General features: G+C 42.2%; 2 protein-coding genes across 5 annotated transcripts in view; one reads left to right on the top strand and one right to left on the bottom strand.

Moving 5' to 3' along the window:
• The window catches only part of kctd17 (potassium channel tetramerization domain containing 17), a 23,073-nt gene extending 4,018 nt beyond the window's left edge, over nt 1-19,055 (top strand). Inside the window, exons 2-7 of one of the 3 annotated variants that reach the window (XM_017416176.3) lie at nt 8,050-8,158; nt 8,919-9,010; nt 9,740-9,835; nt 12,091-12,216; nt 12,668-12,809; nt 14,878-19,055. In XM_017416176.3, the coding sequence (XP_017271665.1) occupies nt 8,050-8,158; nt 8,919-9,010; nt 9,740-9,835; nt 12,091-12,216; nt 12,668-12,769 (525 nt within the window). In that variant the 3' untranslated portion in view covers nt 12,770-12,809; nt 14,878-19,055. The remainder of the gene's footprint in view (nt 1-8,049; nt 8,159-8,918; nt 9,011-9,739; nt 9,836-12,090; nt 12,217-12,667; nt 12,810-14,877) is intronic. The other 2 variants (XM_017416174.3, XM_017416175.3) reach the window with 2 other exon arrangements.
• The window catches only part of si:ch73-139e5.4 (heat-stable enterotoxin receptor), a 19,528-nt gene continuing 18,150 nt past the window's right edge, over nt 18,847-20,224 (bottom strand). Inside the window, exon 27 of one of the 2 annotated variants that reach the window (XM_017416172.3) lies at nt 18,847-19,776. In XM_017416172.3, coding sequence (XP_017271661.1) covers nt 19,587-19,776 — 190 coding nt within the window. In that variant the 3' untranslated portion in view covers nt 18,847-19,586. The remainder of the gene's footprint in view (nt 19,777-20,224) is intronic. The other variant, XM_017416173.3, reaches the window with a different exon arrangement.

The following is a 20,224-nucleotide window of genomic DNA, read 5'->3' as shown; positions in this document are numbered from 1 at the left end:
CCTCGATACGCCCGCTCTGACACAACTTTCTCGGAACAAGTCAGGAACTCTGTGTTAAATAATGACTCGCATGACTACCAGCTGAAGGTATTTGTTTTTATACCACCAAGGAACCCTTTTAGTTACTGTAAAATAAACTGAAGGCTGTGTAACTTTATCCCGAGGATCATGAAGTAGGTTGAAGTGACCGAATGAGTAAAAGGAACTAGCTTTGTACTGGAAACTTGTGGTCAAACAAAAGCTGCTGACTTTAAATGACCTGTTTGCGTTTAGAGCAGCACCTATTGTTCTTGTTTTAAATGAATCACACCCGCTCTTTTAATGGCCACATGCAGCCGGTGCCTGTCTCCGGTGGTTCATCCTGGCTGTCTATCACGGGGCTACATTGAGACAAACAAGGCACACAACCGTGTACGCTCACACCTAATGCAATTTATAATCTGTAATTAGTCCAACATGCATTAACTTTTTGACTGGGAGGAAACCGGAGTCCTCATATTCACGTAGAGTCTACATACAAAAAAAAATAAAAATTCTGCAGCCCAGTTTTGAACCTTGCAACCTTCTGCGAGGTGACGGGCCTAACCACTGAAACACACGATTTGCATGATCAAAACGTGTTGTGCTGTGGTCGTTTTTATCGAATCTCTAGAATTGTTTCCAGATGAAACCCCAAAAACCTTCCACCTTCCGGTCCCCTCTTTCCAGACTGTTCTCTAGTGTTTTCCGACCTTTTCTGGATGGCTCTAATGGCGACGTTCGCTTGTTTAAGGACGTTGACCTGGATCGGTTCGCACAGCCGGGAAGCTTGAGCGACAAAGCCAGGAACGCTGCTCCCCTGCTGCACTGCCAGGCGCTGTGTGGAAAGAGCACTCTCCCGTGACCTTCACCAGTGAGCAGAGAGGAACTCCCTCCGCGCTGCCTGAAGACACCAAATCCCCCTCTGTCTCACACAGGCGTTCAAACACGCGTCTCCGCCTTTCTTTGTTTGTTTGCCTGTTCCGTCTTCAGCTCTTGCCCTCTGCTCATCCTAGAACCAAAAGGAGGCTATATTTAAATCATTTTGACTATCAAGCAGGATCAGAGCGCTTAAGGAGGCTTTTTTATTGCCCTTTTGATTTGTGACAGCGGAGCAAGAGGGTTGCACGCTAATAGCATTTCTAAAGTGAGACAAGATGTGCTATAAATAGACCTGCCAGAAAAGAGACGTTTAAAATTTTTAAAAGGTGCTTAGTGACTGATCCTAGAGAAATGTGTCATTGCTTTTGTGCTCAAGTGCTGGTTTCTACGTGTACCGTGGGCCTGAGTGCACATCTGTTGTAGACGCTCCTGCTTTACTGATATGACAAAACATTTGTTTTGTTTTTACACACACTGTGATTCTAGTAGAGCTGTTGATTCTTGCCAAAGTGCCAATCACAGTTTTTGTTAGAGTGTACGATTCTCTCAAATTAATCCTTTTTTTTTTTTTTACATTTCGTTTAAGGTAAAATGTCTTGCGTTCGGAAATTAAATTAAAGCTAAAAACACATAACAGGCATCAGACACAAGTAACAAAATGTAAACAAAAATAAAATAAACAAGTGGCACTCTGTTAATTACAGCAGGTAAAGTGTCTTAGCCAAGAACAGCAGCCTGTCATGACTTGTGATTTTTGGTGAACGTGACGTCATAATGTTCCTTCTCTGCTGAAAACGCTTTGTCAGGAGCAACTTGTTGCATGTGTGCAGACATGTTTTCTGGCCATGACGAACAGTGTTGGGTATTGTTCCTTGTATTCCTTCATGTAGACTCTGTGTTCCTCTTCATTCATGATATTCTTTAAGACTAACTCCGCGTCAGTGTGTTGCTCTTGGTATAACTCATCAGATGGTGCTGCATTATTGTTCTTTATGACTTTAAAAAGGCTACCCTGCATTGCTGCGAGCCTGCAACCACGCTAAAGCTGTGTTTTTCCATGCGTTACACCTGCCTCTTAACCACCACTTAGTAAACTAGCTACTTTGTTTAGCCCAGCGAGTGTGTCCACTTAGAGTGACCATTTCCATGTGGTTGGGATGAAGACTTGCCATAAAGGGAGTCTGCTCGTAGTCCTGCTGCTCTTCGATGGAACAGAGGTCGTGGGTACGCACACGTATACCTTCAGTCAGGGATCTTTGTGGTTTAATAAATCAGTGCGCAGGAGTGTGTACGCGTTCTGTCAGTAAAGATGTAGCTCATGAATGAAACTACGATGGCAGACGACAGATCACATCGAGGCTTTTTGCGCAGGTACTGTGCTGAACCTTACATCCCTGCTGGCACATCACCTTGTGGTAAGCGTGTTTCCATCAGGTGCCGGGGGGGGAGGAAGTAAAAGGCTGCTTATCAAAATGATAGCCATAATGATTTGAATTTGTACACTTAAACGAATATTCAAAAATCACTGCCCATCCCTAGTCAAATCGCATCATTATCTGACTTCAAACAGAACACCTCTAAGAAAATAGCTACGCAGGTTTTTCCTTGTTTACATTTTTTGGAAAGGCTGTCCCATGCGGCGCTAAATAAATGGTTCACAAAGACCCTGCTATGTTTGCTGTTTAGGAGAAACTATATTATTGACTTATTTCAATAGTTTTATGTTGTCGAGGAGCCATCATGTCACCGTACCGGGTTAGCCAACAAACATCAAGTCCCTGCAATGCAAAGCTGAGTCATACAGTTCACCACAGCTCAGCTCGCGTGTTTTCCTCGTCTTTATCTCCCTTTATCACTGACATTAGTGTCTCTGCTCAGGGGTTCCTCACAAATCCTAAATCCCTACAGACAGCTCGCCATAGTGACTGCTTTAATGAGATTACTGGCACCTCAGCTGTCATTTCACCCCACCGCCACACACCAAACCAAACCCAGCTCTTACTCCTTATAGTACGACCCGCGCTGACCCATGGCCTTCCAAAGCCAATCACATACTGTGGCTAAAAATTCGTCCCTGATACTGACCTGCGTCCGCTGATTGGCTGCAATTGTGTCCTCGTTGCTTACAACAACCATAAAATAGAATCTGTGCCGGTCAGTGGTTTGATTTTTAGTTAATGCCGTGGTGGTGATAAAACTGTTTTGGATGATCTAGTATTAGGATTTGGTTGCCAGTCCTTTTTTTTTATTCTTATTGTTTCAACTTGCGTCTTATCAAGAACATCTTACTGCAAGTATGAATTCCATCACATGCCTGGACTGGAGCTATGATTCTGTCTTATTTATGCGTCTAATACGAGAGAGTAAAAAGGGTTGGTTATGTGTTTTTTTTATTTTTATGTGAGCTGTAGCAGATTGCGTAATGAAGAATTTGGAACATGCAGTAACAGATTATTTTAGACGTTTTTAAGGTGGGAAATGGTTAGCAAAAAGATTCTATACATGTCTTTATTTCCCAATTCTTGAAATGTTTCAATGGAGCTTTTTTTTTGTTGTTCTTATTATCATTCAGTCATTAAAAAATAGTGACTTTGGTAGGAAGTCTCAACTTGATACTCGCTGTTACTTACAGAAAGCAGTAAAAGGCTCCATCTTACTCAATAAGAAGTCATAAAGTCGGTTCGCGGTCACGTGGTTACGAGACGTTCGTTTTCACCCACCTTTCATCGTCCACGAGACGCTCGGATCAAAACTCCCGGGAAGCTCCTCCCTCCTCCTACAGCATTAAAACGGGGTTGTAGTTTGCTTCTCGCCTTCATCTGGAGAAGCAAACGGTTTGTTTTAAATAAACGGAATGGCCCAGAATTGTCTGTTGTTTTTATCCGTGAGAAGCTGCTTCGATGGCTCATTATTAAAAAGAGTCACCAACAACACTGAGTAGCCAGTGACTCAGGCAGACCATCTGTGATCCCAGAGATGATAAATCAGGCTCATCCCTAATTAGACATCACACTTGTGGAGTTTTCTTCCAGCTTCTGTCCTCCCTTTTGATCACGACTACCAGCTGACCAAAAATAAGTGGCTTGATTTACATTCCCACTTAGACTGAGCAAAGTGCAATTTTAGCTTTTTCCTTGTAACTTGCCATCTGTGAAAGGATGCAAAATAAAGACCCAAAAATCTAAGATGTTCCTTTGTTTTTTCCACCTGTTACCTATAGGAGTTCATGCTTACACTTATACAATATTTACCATTTTACTTTATTTTGTAGTCTACTCATATTACCATAAAACTCTGACGACTGATCTTTTATGCAGCTTTTATATACTCCTAATAGTTGGGACGTTTATGAGTTAGTAAAAGGTGGACAAGGAGCACTATTGTTGTTGTTGTTCAGTCTCAGAACTGACATCAGTTGGAAACAAAATAGGACATTTGTAGATTTTACTTTTTTTTTTTTTTCTTCTTCTTCTTTCTTTTACAAATTATTAACCCCTATGGACATCCTGATTTTCACATGCATGTCTTTTTTCCTTTTTCATTAAAATTCATCCAGCAATTCACAAAATATTTTGCCAACAGACAGACAAGATTGACTCCAAATAGTTAATGGCGCAACTTCAAACAAATATCTCGTTTGATGTGTTTTGGATCACTCTCAGCAACTACCAGGCAAAACCTTAGCTCAGTATCTCTAAAATTAACGGGGGTTATAGCCGTTGTTGCGTTTGCTAAGGTCAACTAGCTGTGGCAGCCTTTTTAAATCAGGTTGACTCCAAACGTTTAGCAGTTGCACATCCAGTGATTCCTGTCTGAAAATTTCAATAAAATCCGTTCAATGGTTCAGGAAATAAGCACACAAAAAGACAACGACGCCACAGACAAACACAATTACAAGCAGGACAAGCTAAAACGGTAACAAACTCTTAAAAGGATTTAAACATTGATTTAATATGAAGGAGCTGAAATTCCTTTATCAGGTTGGTTGGGAAATAAGAACCTGTTGAAAATACTAAACGTACAATGTGCTGTTGTATAAAATTATACTTTAGTGCCTCAAATGAGCCTGTAAAATAACTAAGTTGTGTTTCTGTGCGAGGGAGAAACCGACGCTCCGACACTCACTTCCAGGAAGCTTCTTCTGATGTTGCCATGCCCACACTGTCAAGTCACGTTGATGAGACATCTGTCTGTCCTCCTGCAGCTCTGCTCATTTCAAATACTCTGTGTGTGTGTGTGTGTGTGCGCATTTGCCTACATTTGCGCACCGTGCTGCAGTCACACCCCTTCCACGCTCTAATCACTATCATTTCCAGCACAAACAGAAGTCTTGCTCTCTATATCACGTCTTCCTGCTTGCATCTTGTTGCTGTCCTCTTTTTTTTTTTTTTGTGTGTGTGTGTCTTCGAGTTGTGGACACAAGCCGTGGAAGCTCGTGTGTCGTCGTTCCTCTCTGCGACGTTGCGCCCGTGCTGCTTCACAGCTTATCTGGTGTGATGTTTCTGCCCTTAATTTGAAATATAAGCTCGTCTCTTTCGCTGGACGCCCTGTGCTCGCTCTTTTCTCTCTCTCTCTCTCTCTCTTCGCCACCGAGATCTGTCCCGCTGGACATTTTTCCCCGTGTTGTATTTTATTTTTTCACAAAGCACATTAGAAACGACTTGTCGGAAAATTGAGTAAAGCGTCGCTGGAATTGAAGAGGCAGCGGTCACTGACAAAATCATTTTCCTGAAGAAAATTGGGCAGGCAGCACACCGCCTAACATTGGATAGTTTTCTTTTCCCGCTGCGGAACAGTCCACTTGTCCTACTTATTTAATTTAATTTATGATTGCTTCCCTCACTACTATTGTCACGCTGATTGATTTGGTTAATTGGTAAAGATACAGTTGGACAGTCTGAACTGCGACGATGACAACTGTGCATTGGCACCTTTTTGTCTAAAGCTTGCTCGGGGATACGTTTTAGCAACATCTAGAAGATCAACTTCCTCAGTCTCTTATCATTAAGTGCCTCATCAGTGATGCCATCAACAATGCTGATGTATTTCCAAACCAGTTTTACCTTTCTGTAAACCTCAAGCAGCTTTTTCTTTCAGGCTCCTCTTGAAAAACATAAATAGTTCCAGGAAACTCGTGACTCAGGTCAGCTGGAACTGGAGCTGGCTCCAAGCAAGCTCATTTGCCTGTTGTCCCTCTTTTTTTTTTTTTTTTTTTTTTTTTAACCACAGTACTATAACCAGAAACTACCAAATAGTTAGTTCCTATGAAGCAGCGTTACATAAAGATCACAGAAATTCAAGAAAAGCCTTTTAACTATTAGAAATGTAGTGAATCGCAAAAAGGTGCTGTAGAATTAGGGGGCTATCAATTGGTTTTATTTTTCTAAATTTTGGGGTTTATTATTATTTTTTTCTTGTTTTATTATTAACCAAAAGTGTTTCAGTTCAACATGACATTCAGAGCTTTAATAAAATATGTAAAAATCAACCTGTAAGTCATTTTTGAATATCTATCCACCCCTCCCTCCCTTGAAAACAGTTTATATATACCTATATTACTAATTAAATATAAAATGATGTTCTCATCAATAATTGCATCAGTTGTTTATATCCCAGTGCAGTTTGGGAAGGCTTTAAAGTTGCCTTTAATGCACTTTATTAGAGAAATAAACAGAAAAGCTTTATGGCACATTTTGCAGTGATGTCGTGAGTTGTTAAATTTTTGCCTCCTAAAGTTGTTGGACATCAAACCGAGCAGCCTTAATTTGGAGCCATTAAGAAATTGGAGCATAAAAATTGTTTATTTAACGCTCGCAACTCCCCAATCTCTGTGAACAACATTCTTTAACCTGAGAGAATCTACCTATGTGTCCTTGATCTTATGTAATAGTCAAATAAGAGCAGGTTTTAAAAATGGCAGCTGTGTTGAGCTGTAACGCCAAACTCTTGTTTTTCTCTTTCAGTTAGCAGCCAAAAAGGAATCCTCCTGTTTTCAGTCATTTTTCTAGTTTACGTAAGCATCAACTAAGAGATGTTTTTTTTTATTAATCTAAATTACGGTCGCGGCGCTCTTCATTGTGTGTGTTCAGGACCCGCGAATGAAAGCTGCTGTTTAACACGCATTCACAGAGGAGGCTGCTTGGGGCCAAAGTTTCATCTTTTCTGTTTTAGCCAAAAGAAGCAGCCACGTGAACGGAGGAGGTCTTCTTTCTGATTCCTTGCTGCCAGCTGGTGTCATGGTTGAGCATCAGAGTAGAAATAATAGCAGGAAATGTGAGGGCTTCATCATTCAGAGATCAGTTTTCCTTTATTTTCATGAACCAAAATGGTTTCCCTTTTCTGTACGACATAACATGCTTTAGTGTCTGACCTTTTCAGCTTGTGCACAGATAATCCATCCAACTATTAGTTAATGACGTATAATTTCTGCACAACTTTAGTCCTCAGCTTAAGGAAGGGTTGTGCTTTTACGAGAAAAAAGCAGCAAGGGGAGGACGAGTGCTCGTGTTGGAGGAACAGTAGTCCTAATGTAATGGAGAGTTCGGCTCAGATGGAGCAGCCTCAAGGTGGATGAGAGGCAGAAAATCGATGTGTGTGAGCACAGACGTCGATACCGTTCGCACTGAGCACCACTAACCAGCATCTACTTCATTTCACTCCAAATGGCTGTTTTTACAAGTTCCTAAAGGAAAAGCATTTCAGCAGAGGTCAACCAAAACTGCACACTAGTCTGTAATCATTGTTGAGAAATCGTTTTCCTGCCTGAGGTCTTGACACCTCTGCACATACGAGAGCAAACGTAGATCACGTTATTCTGACATTTTCACTACATGACACATGTCTTGTGCTGTAGCTCTGTCATGGGTACAGCTGGGTTGTTTTAACCATTATTACGTGTTAAAAATAAATGTATCCAGCTACGAGTTTATCTAGCTAATGAGCTTTCATGTCTAAAAATGGAGGCTGTAGTACAGAGATCACAAGAGAAGAAAAGAGGACAGAAATACATTTGAGAGACGACACACTAAAATAACTGGAAGAGCAGCAGGAAGTGACTCTGAGGCAAACGCCACTTTTAGTTTTTCTCCGCATTCTGTCCATTTGAAGTTGGTACGATGGTGTAACTGTGAACCCGTTTCTGTGTTGCAGGATGAAACTGGAGCCTACGTGATCGACAGAGACCCCACCTACTTCGGCCCCATCCTGAACTACTTGCGGCACGGCAAGCTGGTCTACAACAAGGAGCTGGCGGAGGAAGGTCTTGGACGCTTTTACTCTTCTCCGATGGGTTCAGTGTGCAGGATGTGTCACGTTTGAGCTTTGATCGGAACTGAAAAGGACTAGAAGTGCGCATCAGACAAAATGTATTCTTTCGCAGTACGCAGAAAGTTGCCCCACCATATAAAAGGTTGATTTTAACACGATGCATCCTACTGTTGTACAGTGTAGCATGCAACATGTAGTACAGCTACACGTCCGCTCTAGGACGTTTCCAAGCCCGCGTCGCGGTCTGCAAACAGTTTCGTCCTCGCTGCGGACAGTGAAACGCTGTTAAGCAGCGTGAGAATCCAGGTGAAAGGGGTTTTCTGTGCAGAACCGTAACTGCATCTAGCCTGCTTTCTACCTGTTCGAAAGAGAGTGGTAATTACTGACATGTGGACAGCTCGGGTTGGTCGTTGCAGCCACGTGGTGAGGGAGTATAGTGCTCCTGTTGGCTGAAGAGGGAGCAGCAGTCATGCTACAACCATGAGAGTAAACCATTGCTACAGAAGTTCTGCGCATACTTCAAACTTCTCACAACCCATCACGCTATTCCACGCAGTGGGAAGCCCACTGTTTTTGCCTCCCAAGATCCTGCAAAAACCATCCACGTTCAGTTTGGTTATTTTCAGCGCGGCAGCTTGGTTGTCATCGATCGCGAAAAGGGCTTCAGATAGTCATTTGTTCATTTCTCTTTGACATGCCTGGGCGCATTACTTTCAGGTGACTTATGTTTTTGTTTGTTGGGTTGCTTTAAGGTGTCCTGGAGGAGGCAGAGTTTTACAACATCACCCCTCTGATCAAACTGATAAAGGAGAGGATTGTAGAGCGGGACTCGAAAGCCACACAGGTAAATTCACAACCCGTTCTGACTCACGGTAAAAGCCACTCCTTACGTCTTCATAGTTCTGCTTTAAAAGAGGCAAACCTGCTTCAAGTATTGAAAGTATCTGTGGAGTTCTGGTGTCTTTAAAGCTTTCCACTTAGGCAAACTCACAAATATTTCTTCCCTCGACAGTCAGGTACAAAATACGAACTCATTCTAACACTCATTTTAACTTTGTCCCGAGCAGCCTGTCACAGGATAGAACCAACTGCTGTTTCTTAAGCAGTAGCTATAAAAAATAAAAGCCAACTACATTTAAAGGGATAAAACTTTAATCAGCAAGGTTATTCCCAAATAATCTTTTCTTCAGAGGCGTTATTTCATCTTTCTTTTTCCCACTCACTCCTACATAATCCCTCCGTCCTCTCAAACACACACCCACTTTGTATATTTTACTGGAAACTCGCTGTGCCTGGAGATAAATATAGTTCAAGCACATCAAAGTAAAAGAGCTGGGTTTATTTCCAGTGTTTGTCCATCGCCTCGTCCTCCTCAAGGGTTAGTTGAAGACCCTGAATTTCAAGAAGTGACGATGCTCCCCTCGTGCAGCTTTCGACCAACTGGAAGTTTGCGCCTCCGTTTGATTTCCTTCACCGTCGTGGCAAATGTTTTCTGTGCTCACCCCTCCCTCTCCCCCCNGCGCGCTCAGACAGAACGCCTGTTTGGTGTTGACTTGTGCTGCGTGTCCCTCAGGGTCCGGTGAAGCACGTCTACCGAGTGCTGCAGTGCCAGGAGGAGGAGCTGACCCAGATGGTCTCCACGATGTCGGACGGCTGGAAGTTTGAGCAGGTCAGCGTGCGCGCCTGCAGAAAGCCCCGCACCGGACTGCTCTGGACTGTGGGTTGGACTCACGCTGCTGCTGACCCTTCAATTTTCAACCCTGGTCTGATCCCCTTGGCCCCGCCCCGACCCGAGCCCCGCCCTCTGCCCTCCCAAAACCTAAAACTTAAAATTAAAAATTTTTTTTTGTTTAGATTTCTGACTTTAAATAGCACTTCATCTTTTAACCTCCGCTTATTGCCTGCAATTAATAATAATAATAACCTTTTTCTAATCACAAAATAGGTTTTAGTTTAGAGTTTTATGATACAAACATTTCAAACTAGATACCAAAACGCTTAACACATAAAAAATGTTAAGAATCTTCCCCAGGATAACTTTTATTTTTACCACTAGTAGCTCTGATGCCCCTAAATGAGAAAAAAAAAATAGGCAAGAATTAGAAGTACCACCTAAAATGATGTAAACCAATAGTTTATATTTATTTTTTATCTTGACTGCATTACTGGTAATTAAACCAGCTACTAAATGACCCAATTGTTTTTTTGTTTTTTTTTATTTTGGTGACAGAATAATATAAGTTAATGACTTCCTTCACGTTAATCAGTTCCCTTTTAAATATAACCATTAATTTCTATTATAATGACATTCATCAGTAATGCAGCTGATATAAAATAATTATAAATCTGTTGAGTTACCTGTTATGTTAATGAGCTGCATACATTACATCACAGATTTATTTAAACTCTACTTTTACAACTAAATGTGACCCCATGAATGCAGCTCATCTTTAACCAGGTGTTAGAATATTTTAAAACTGATTTTATTTGTCTGTGTCGTTGAATTTTTAAAAAAAAAATGCTGCTGACACGTCTTCGTTGAGGGTCTTTTGCCAACTCAGGACAAAGCTCTGGGGTGTTTTCAGGCTCCCGAGCGGTCCTGTCGGTCTCTGTCCTCGCGGGCTGCTCCGCCGGGTGATCCCAGGGTGGCTCTGGTCTCTCTGACCTCATTCGCTGACAGGTCGCCCGTACAGTACAGGACTCTCAAAGATTGTTTTACTAAAACTAGGGTTTGTCCAGCAGCAAGCGGCTGGATCAGATCTCTGGAAAAAAAAAAAGAGATTAGGCAACCTGTTGATTCTATATTTTAGCCTATTTAGAAAGTCTGCTGTCTCGTTAAAGGAGCTTACATGAGCTTCCATCTGCAGACACAAGTCAAACAGCAGAAAGCACGTACGTTTAAAAACAAATGAGAAGAAGACCGAAATCTGACGACAGGACCCCCAGCAGTGAGGACGACAGAGCCGGGGTAGTTTTTAAATCACAGTAACTCATATTTCACACACAGTGGTGTTTGTTAACGTATGAATAACGATTAGGAAAACCGAAATAAGGGAAGCAACAGCTCCTGTTTAGGTTGTCGATCCTAAAAACAGGTGTGAAAAGAGACAAAATGGCCGCCGTCTTGAACCGCGATGAGAATTGGAGTAACACAACAATAAATTGATCTCTGGACACACAGGTGTAACAGAGTTGTGTGGCTGGATCAGGTGGGGACAGCACATTCAGCTTCTCGTATATGCAATAATCAGCTCAGATTTCTAAAACTGCTTGGTTGTGGACTTCATGAAGGGTTACCCACTAAATCAGTAAAAATAAAACCGTGTAGGACGTGTGGCTGTTGCGTAACAGGACTCCTGACAGTTCCACCAGCAGAAACTAGCCTCTTCACAGATTTATTCAAGTTGTATGAGTGCGTTAGATCCAGCTCCATCGGCGTTCACGTCACGGGAAGTCCAGACTTCCATAGTTGATGCTGTAATTAAGTTACTGCCTTTTATTATGCCTTTACGGAATTAAATAGCCCAACTAAACGCAAACTGTAGAGTTAAAAACACATTCAGGTGTTTCTCCCTCCCCCAGGCTTTCTGCTTTGCCTCCCGGCTCCTCTGCATGCCGCACAGCCACAGGCAGACCTCCACCGTGCTGGGCACATCCAAAGCTTTCTATTTTGTTTTTTGTTTCGTCCCTCCCCTCACCTCCCCGAACCTTAACCTTGCATGCGCACAAAAAAAAAAAAAAAGTTTTGCTTTTTGTTCTGAGCCTCACGCTCTTTCAGCAAGTTGTTTTGTATTTATTTATTTTTCCTGCCTCCTGTTTTCTCTGCTGTGAAACCGGACCCTGTCCTGACACGCCTCCTTTGTTGTCTCTCTGGTCTCCGGGCGCCTCTCTGGATCTTCAATCCGCCCCCACCCTCTCGTTCAGATGGTGAACATCGGCTCGTCGTACAGCTACGGGACCGAAGACCAGGCCGAGTTTCTGTGCGTCGTGTCCAAGGAGCTCCACACGCCCGGCTCTGGCCTGAGCACAGAGCAGAGCCACAAAACAAAGGTGAAATATCTCCCACACACACACACACACACACACACACACATGCTCGTCAGAACACTCAGCGTCTTTGTTTGGCGTGTGTGTTGTTCTGTTGAACGCGTGCGAGAGAGAAGTGAGCCTCCTGTCATTCGAGTAGATGCGAGTGTGCTTTGATCCCCGGGCTCTCCACCAAAAGCTCCAAATGTCACTCAGACTCCATCGTTCACAGAGCTGGATCCTGGATCCGTTCAGTTTCCTCCGCCACGAGAATATGTTGCTGCTGTAAACCTGTTTGAATTTGCATCTCGGCATCTCACTGATCACTCTGACACTCATCTGCATATTTTTTTTTATTCATTTTTTTTTTTATTTTCTGTCTTGTTTGTTCCCCTTCTTTTTTTTCTTTCCTTTGTGCCCCCCCCCATTCTTTCCTTCCGTCTGTCCTTCCTTCCTTCCTTTGTGCTGAATGAAGCCGGCAGAGATGCAGGAGGAGGAAGCAGCGAAGGAAGAGGAGGAGGATGAGGCGCAGGAGGGAGGGAGAGAAACCACACCAAATGAATGGCTTAGGGAATGAGGGAGGCATGTTTCTTTGTTCCAGAGAGAGGCGGGAATGGGTGAGGAACTGTGCTAAAGCTGTCATAGTGGGTAGATCCGGTAGATTTCAGTTTGTTTCCTGTGTCTTGTGTGTGTGTGTTTACAGGAATAGAGTTTTTGATGAATATGAGCTTCACGATGCCCCGATGTCGCACTGAAACCAGCGCTGACCGTAAAATACGTCCTCTCAAATTTTCAGCTAGATGACACTAAATTGTTGCTAGATTTTAAAGGGATATTCTGGGGCTTTAATCCAGCGGTCCCCAACCTTTTTAGCTCCACGGACCGGTTCATTATCAGACAGTATTTTCACAGACCGGCCTTTAAAGTTGTGGCGGATAAATACAACAAAATAAAACTATACGACCGGCATGAAAACGGGGGTATTTTTTAAAACCTAATAAACGTAAATCCATCGTGTCCTCGCAGCTTTGTTAGCTGTGTCCTGGTGTTACATTATCAACATGAATAACAGCCTCTCCTCCCCCTGATGTTCTCTGGTCAATATGGCGATGTTTAAACTTTAAAATAAGATACACCACAAATATAAAGTGCACAAAGAATACAACTCATCACAACGCTGAATCAGTGGGAGCCCTGTGCCTGTTTCTCAGTAACCAGACGGTCCCATCTAGGGCTTCCAGAGATGTTTTGTTTTTACTCATTTTGCTGCTTGTAGGTTTGTTTTTAGCGGTAACGGATCACGTGACCTAGATAAGTGTTCTGACACGCATCAAGAGTGAGTCATAGACGGATGGAGTAGAGAGAATCTGGACAGTTTCTCGAAATAAATGTCGTTCTGACTCCGAAAATTAAAAAAATAATAATAATACGGAAATACTGTAAGTTAACTATTCTTTCTGTGCGACCCGGTACCAAATGACCCACGTACCGATCCGCGCCCCACTGGTTGGGGACCCCTGCCGTAGATGGCGTCCCGAATGTCCTCTGCGTCCCCAGCGATTCATGCTAACCTTTACGCGACCGTCACTGTGGCAGTACAAGCGTTATTTGCAGGCACCAATAACAACAGCGACGTGTAGCACTTTCAGTTCAGCCTGGAGTCAAACCCAACATTAATTTCCCAATATGTCTGCCAAAGTAACAATGTAAAGCATAATTTTCGTTAATGTAAAGATTCCGATGATATTGCCAACAGGAACCACTGTAAAAATGTTACCATTATAGTTTTTATCCGTTTTGAACCAGTTTGTTCTGATAATCCATTATTAGCTCTGAGCGGACCCCTCTTCCTCTACCAATTAAAAATTTGTTTCCATTTCAGATCGTCTGTCTGATTGGTTTATATCTGCCTGCCAAAACAAATCGCAGACACTGAGAACATCCACGCACCTGTTGATCAGTGGATCTAAAACGGGTTTTAATCGCAGCGCGTCGTCAGGGCTCTTCCACGCCGAGCCGACAGCTGGTCGTTCCGAGCCACAGTCAGTCAGCGAGGTTACTCTAATTAACTTGGAATTAACACCACATTTGAATGAGGCTGCAGATGCTCCATGAACGCATTCAGCTGCAAAAACAATTCTATGAAGTGTTGTGTTTCTACTCCTACTCCATCTCTGGCCAGCGAACTCACTTCCTCTCGTGCAGTAACGGGGGTCGCGCGGTGAGGCTTTGTGGTGCGTTCAAGTGCCACCTTTTCCTCAAGACATCTCAGAAGGTCACAGCAGGCGATTTGTTTCTCCCGGCTAGTTCTTGTTGGTTCTGTGCATAAGAGCCCTTCAAACACTGGTTCAGCATCTGGAATATTCCCGACTTTGTGGGGCAGCGGCAGTTTTTGCACATTCACACAAAACCAGAAAAAATAGAACCGCCGTTAACCCCAATATAATAAGCAATTACAAATAGAGTCAAAATGACTCCCAATCACAAAGGTGATCAGTTCATAAACAATGTCTCCATGGTCTTTTTGTCAGTTTAGTTACTTACTCTCATTCTCATATTCATCATTATCATTGCAGTCATGGCAGCTCAGATTGTGTATCATTAATAAGAATAAATATTAGTGTTGCTGATTGTATTGTCACGAAACCTAAAGTGTGTTTTTGTTTGTTTCCTTTCGTTTCCCAGCTTTTCCAGCTCCACGGATCCCGGATGTAGAGGCGCCAAGACTGTTTGTTTCTTCCCAGGCTGGCGGCGGCAGCGTCGTGTACATGTCGTACATCTGTGTGTCGCATCAGTGAGCCGTCATCGACACTTATAGCGTTTATTAGCAGTTTTATCGACAAGATGTCAGCCGCGATTACCAAAAGCCGAAGCTAAACGATCGCGTTCCGTTGCAGCAATACAATCCAACCTTTTTTATTTTTTTTTTATTTTTGTTTGTTTGTTTTTCTGTGTAATTGTCACGTCTACTCAAGGCAGCTGTGGAGCTTAGTAAATTCGAACCAAAGAGCGGATCGAGACGCTGAGCCGCGACTCGGCAGCATCTGAACCCTCGTCTTATTACCACCCGGAGTGGAGCTGTTGCCGCGTCGCTCTGATTTTGACAGGCGGTGTGAAGAGATGCATCTGGATCGTGACATTTCCTCGTGCGGCGCTCGTCACTTATCTCCCATCTTGTCTCACCCCGGCGACGGAGGCGGCTCCCTACACTCCCTGTTGAGACGAAATCCCCAAAACGCTCTTGATTTCAGGTCAGATATTTAATTTATCAAAAAAAAGAAAACAGGAAACATCATCTGGTCCTTTTAAATCAGGTTATTGTGACAAATAACTGCGACTTCATCTATTAAAAATAAAGCCAAAATGCAGAAACAGTGTGTGAGGAGCGAGGTCCACCCTCACCTCCCCACTCGGAGTGAAGAGGTGAAATAGCAGCCAGTCGACCGCGTTGACTGATCCCCGTTAAGGGGTCCGCTCCTCTGCAGGGGCAGAAACGCAGCAGATCTACAGCACAGCTGCTCGTAAAGTCCTGATTTCAGCTGGATTAAAACCGTAAAGGAGTTCAGCAGAAACTAAAGCTCGATGAACCGAAGAAACGTCGTTCATGAAACACAGATCAGATCAATTAGAAGAAATGTGTTTGAACAATTGTGGGATGGCATTTTTTTTTTAAACCTAATATTTCTGCTCTTATCGGCTCGGTTTTTCTGAAAGAAATAACCACTTTGAAATATGGTTTACTCTTGCCTAATTGAGGTTAATTAATCAGATTTTAACACGAGGTCAGAACCAGAGGAGAGGGTTTCCTTTCCTTTTTTTTTTTTTTTCTTTTTTCCCCCTGACGGCACAAGTCTCGATTACGTCAGCCTCAGACACACTGGTGGCTCAACAACCTGCACAGTTATCAGGCAAACTGTTTCTACAACCACCCTTGTTGCTGAATCAATCCAATGGTTTTAATTGTTTAAGGCGAGTTACATCTTTCTCAGGGATTTTTTTTTTTCTTTTAAACAGAGCAAGAACGCAATAAATCAGCTTCATTAGGTAACAACATAAAAATATATTCTCAGTTTCGAAAGTATAGCAAAGAAGTTAAACAAAAACAACATTTGGGCCTTTTTCAGCCATAAAGAGCTAAAATAGGCCCCCATCCACGTTACCCTGGATGTCTTTTAAAACAGATTTTTATTCATTTATTTTTGCTCCGTCTACAAATTTTTGGTGAGAAAAGTTGAGATTTTTGTCTTTCTTCATCCTGATCCTGTTACCATTAAAGCCAGAACAGCTGCCTAAATACTGTTTTAGATTTAAATTCTTATGCTTCTAACACTTTCTTCATCATTAAATGATTGTTTGGAGTTTTTGTCCAAATTGCGTTAAAAACAGCAAACGGTCCTCGTCTTTGTTTACAGCTAAATTCGGCAATCATTTATGGTCTCCTGTTAAAGTTCAGAATATCTCAGCTAATTTCGTCTGATCTTTGCTCCAACTTCAGCTTTAACTCTGTCCACCGCTCGAGTTCCTCCCCGAACACGACTCCACTTCTGCCGACTCGTCCTCGCAGCTTTTAGTCGCCGTTTCTTTTCATCAGAAGAAGAAGAACAACTTCTCCTTTTCCCTTTCCACCTGGAGTCTCTCCCTCTGACTCCGTTCACATCTGGGGATTATTTCACCGACTCGATATCCGTCAGTGTTCGAATGTAAACAAACCACTCGTAATTGTTGGCAACAAAACACTACGATGCTGTTTTAGCTCAGACGTTTGGTAGTGAACGGTGCTTATTTTGTGATTTTTATTTTTTATCATAGATGATACACATATAGAAAAAATTCAAATAAAAAACAAAAATCCCTTGTTTCGACAGCTGTTATAGCTTTAATCTTTAATCATGTGCTGAAACGATTCATAACTAAGAAACTGAGTTAAAGAAAACTAAGCTAAAGTTATTTTAGGAAACTTAAAACTAATCTTGTTTTTTTTCTCTGATATGGTTTAGTGACGCAGCACGGGTGTTTCAGTGTTTTGTTAGAAAAGTAACGATCCCGTTACATGATCACCACCAGGAATCATTCTGAAACCTGAAAGAGGTTCAGCACCGACCGCTGGTTATCGTATTTATTCAACATTTCAGCCATTTCTGTGAGAATAACAAATGCTTCCAATTTTTACCACTGGTTGGCCAGTTTCATTTATCATTCTGTTCTATTTTTTTTAATTTTTTTATTTCAATTTAAGCTCCTATACATTTTATTTCTCAGCTTTCTAATGACCGACCACTGAATAAGAGGCCATTTCCTCCCTCATCGCACAAACTCACACCGAAAGGTGAATTATTTATAACTCACACATTGAGATAGTTTGGTTTTGTAATACGTGCATAAAAGAAATGGTTCGCCTCATAATTGTGCACATTGTGGGTATTTTTTAGTCTGTTTTGGTTTATCGGAAAATATCACCAAAAGGAGTGTTACTGGACAAATGGATTAGCTTTTAACAAGCGGACTGAAGTCGTTTAAAGTCCGCTGCACCGGCCTAAACCCTCACTGATACACACCTGTGTGTGTGTGTGTGCACCGATTATCAGTCTTCTCGTAATTTATATCATCACAGATTCACCAGAGTGCAGACGTGTTTCTGGAGGGACTAAAAAATAACCTAACAAGCTCTTTTAGTAACATAAAGAATGGATTAAAGATATAATCTCCGCTCCGGTGCACTGATAGGATGGACGTAACTTGTTTGGGTTTTAGACGATATTCAGATACTCCGGAGGGGCGCTTGTTGAACGCTGAAAGGTTTAAAAAAAAAAAAATGGTTGACGTCTATCAGCAGGGGTGGAAACAGTCCTGTATCATGTTGGCAGGCATCGTTCAGACTTTAACCTCTTCACTGGTCTGAGCTGATACTTTAATCCCCTTCATCGTTTTGACACAACCACTGTTCTGAATACTTCAAAAACCAACGGATGATGTCACTGAGCTTGAATGTGACGACCTCAGTTTTAGTCATTATTCACAGGTCATCATTTAAATTCGGCGTCTTGACTCGTCCCGGATTATCTTTGCCTCCGAGACACTGGCGTTGTCTGTCAGCGGATTATTTGGGACCTCCTGCTGTTCGGCTCCCGGCTGGAACGTCCGGGGGGGAAATTAAACAAGCCCACGGAGACGATGGAGAATTCAAATAGCTTATATGTCTGCGTGTAGGATTTATCCATCGTGGTAATTAGATGCTGTATTTTTATTTGTCTGTTTATTAGGATTAATTAGCCGAACGCTACAGACCTGAGCAGAACCACTTGTTTTTGTTACTGCCGCTGTTTTAACTCGGATCATCCAGTGCCTTGAGTTCAAGCAGCGAAACTGACCAACGCTGCGCCGTTTTCATCCTTTTTCTTCTTTTTTTTTTTTAGACTGATACCTCTCTGTGAAAGCCGGTTTACGCCCATCTCGTACAAATCCTAACACCTTCGTTTCCTCTGTGTGTTCTGGTTGAAGTTATTTGTTTTCAAGATTTCTGTTTTTTTTTTTTTTTTTTTAACTTTTTGGATGTTGTTGTTTTTTTACTTGTATGGCTGTGTCTGTTTCAGCTTTTTTTTTCTACAATCTTGAACAAGCTATAAATAATACTCATCAGGTTTGTGCGATCTGATCATGTCACTTCACAGAAATGCTGTTTTTTTTTTTTTTTGTACATTTGTTTTTTTGTGGATCTAGGTTTTATAAAAAGCTCCCTCTTGCAGGTCCGGTGACTTGGTTTGGTTCGTTGGATCCACACTTGTTTGTTTCTGCTGTACTGTAGTGTGTTTTCACATATTTGGTGCATAGCTGTGTATTTTTTTATTATTTTGTGCAAAAAAAAACAAAAAAACAATCGAAGCTGTATAAGACTGATATTCTCTCTCTGTTGGAGTTTTTGTCACCTGCTGATGGACTTTTAACACAAAACCACGTGACACATGAATTGTAACGACAGCAAGTTTTAAGAAAAAGAAAAAAGAAGCGTTTTGATTTCATGTACATAATTGTGTTTTATCAGGAAATGAGCATCACACTACAACAAAACAAGTTCATTCCTTTTTTTTTTTTCTTACTGTAGATGATTGTCACTATTGTCTACAAGAATAAAATTTCATTTGGTTTAAGACGTGTGTTTTTTAAACTTTTTCCCTCCAAAGCTGAATTAAAACGTTACAAACTTTCACGAGCTGCACAAATGTACACGAAGAAGGGGGTTAACGGGGATTGTTCGCTTTTAACGACGCAGCGTGTGTTTCTGCTCGGAGACTTGAACGTTCAGCCACATTTCGTGGCCTTGGCTGGTGGTTGTCCTGTTTGTTTCCCTTCACCTTTTTCTTCCACCTTCTTGCAGAGCGCTGCGGTAACAGCCTGCCCTACAGGAAGGTGCTCAGGGTGTTGTCCACGGTGGCCAGCTGCAGGTACTCGGGCTGGCTGCTCTCCGACTCCCGGTCTTCATCGTCGCTCTGGTTCTTCCTCCTCCTCCGCACCGACCCTCGACTGCGGCGCTCCAGACACGCCAGGATCATGTGGGCCAGGTCCTGCTGCAGGCGCTGGAAGTTCTCTCTGCGAAGGGAGGCAGGTTTGAACAAGCCGCTTGAACGAAATGTGCTGCAGAACCGACGAGGCGTTGCCTCTTTCCTCAACTGCCTGGCTGCTGGTTGTTGCTTCTTATCAACTTCACTTTGTTTCTTTTGTTGTTTTCATCCAAATGCAAGAATTTAGTCATTTAATCTGCCGTTTATACTGTGTGTGTGTGTGTGTGTGTATATGTATATATATGTATGTATGTATATATATATATATATATATATATATATATATATATATATATATATATATATTTTTTTTTTTTTTTTTTTTTTTTTTTTTTCTAAAGGACTGTGGTCGAGTTTCTTTAGATTCTGCTTCCGAGGAGACAGACTTTCCTGTAATCTTTAAAAAGATCGACAGTTCTTCAGGCTTTCTGATGTTTTTCTTTGGAATTTCTCTTTATTTTTACTACTTTTGGTTT

Source organism: Kryptolebias marmoratus, linkage group LG17, assembly GCF_001649575.2.
Source record: "Kryptolebias marmoratus isolate JLee-2015 linkage group LG17, ASM164957v2, whole genome shotgun sequence".
Classification (NCBI taxonomy): Eukaryota; Metazoa; Chordata; class Actinopteri; order Cyprinodontiformes; family Rivulidae; genus Kryptolebias; species Kryptolebias marmoratus.
This window is presented reverse-complemented; position numbering and strand designations above follow the sequence as displayed.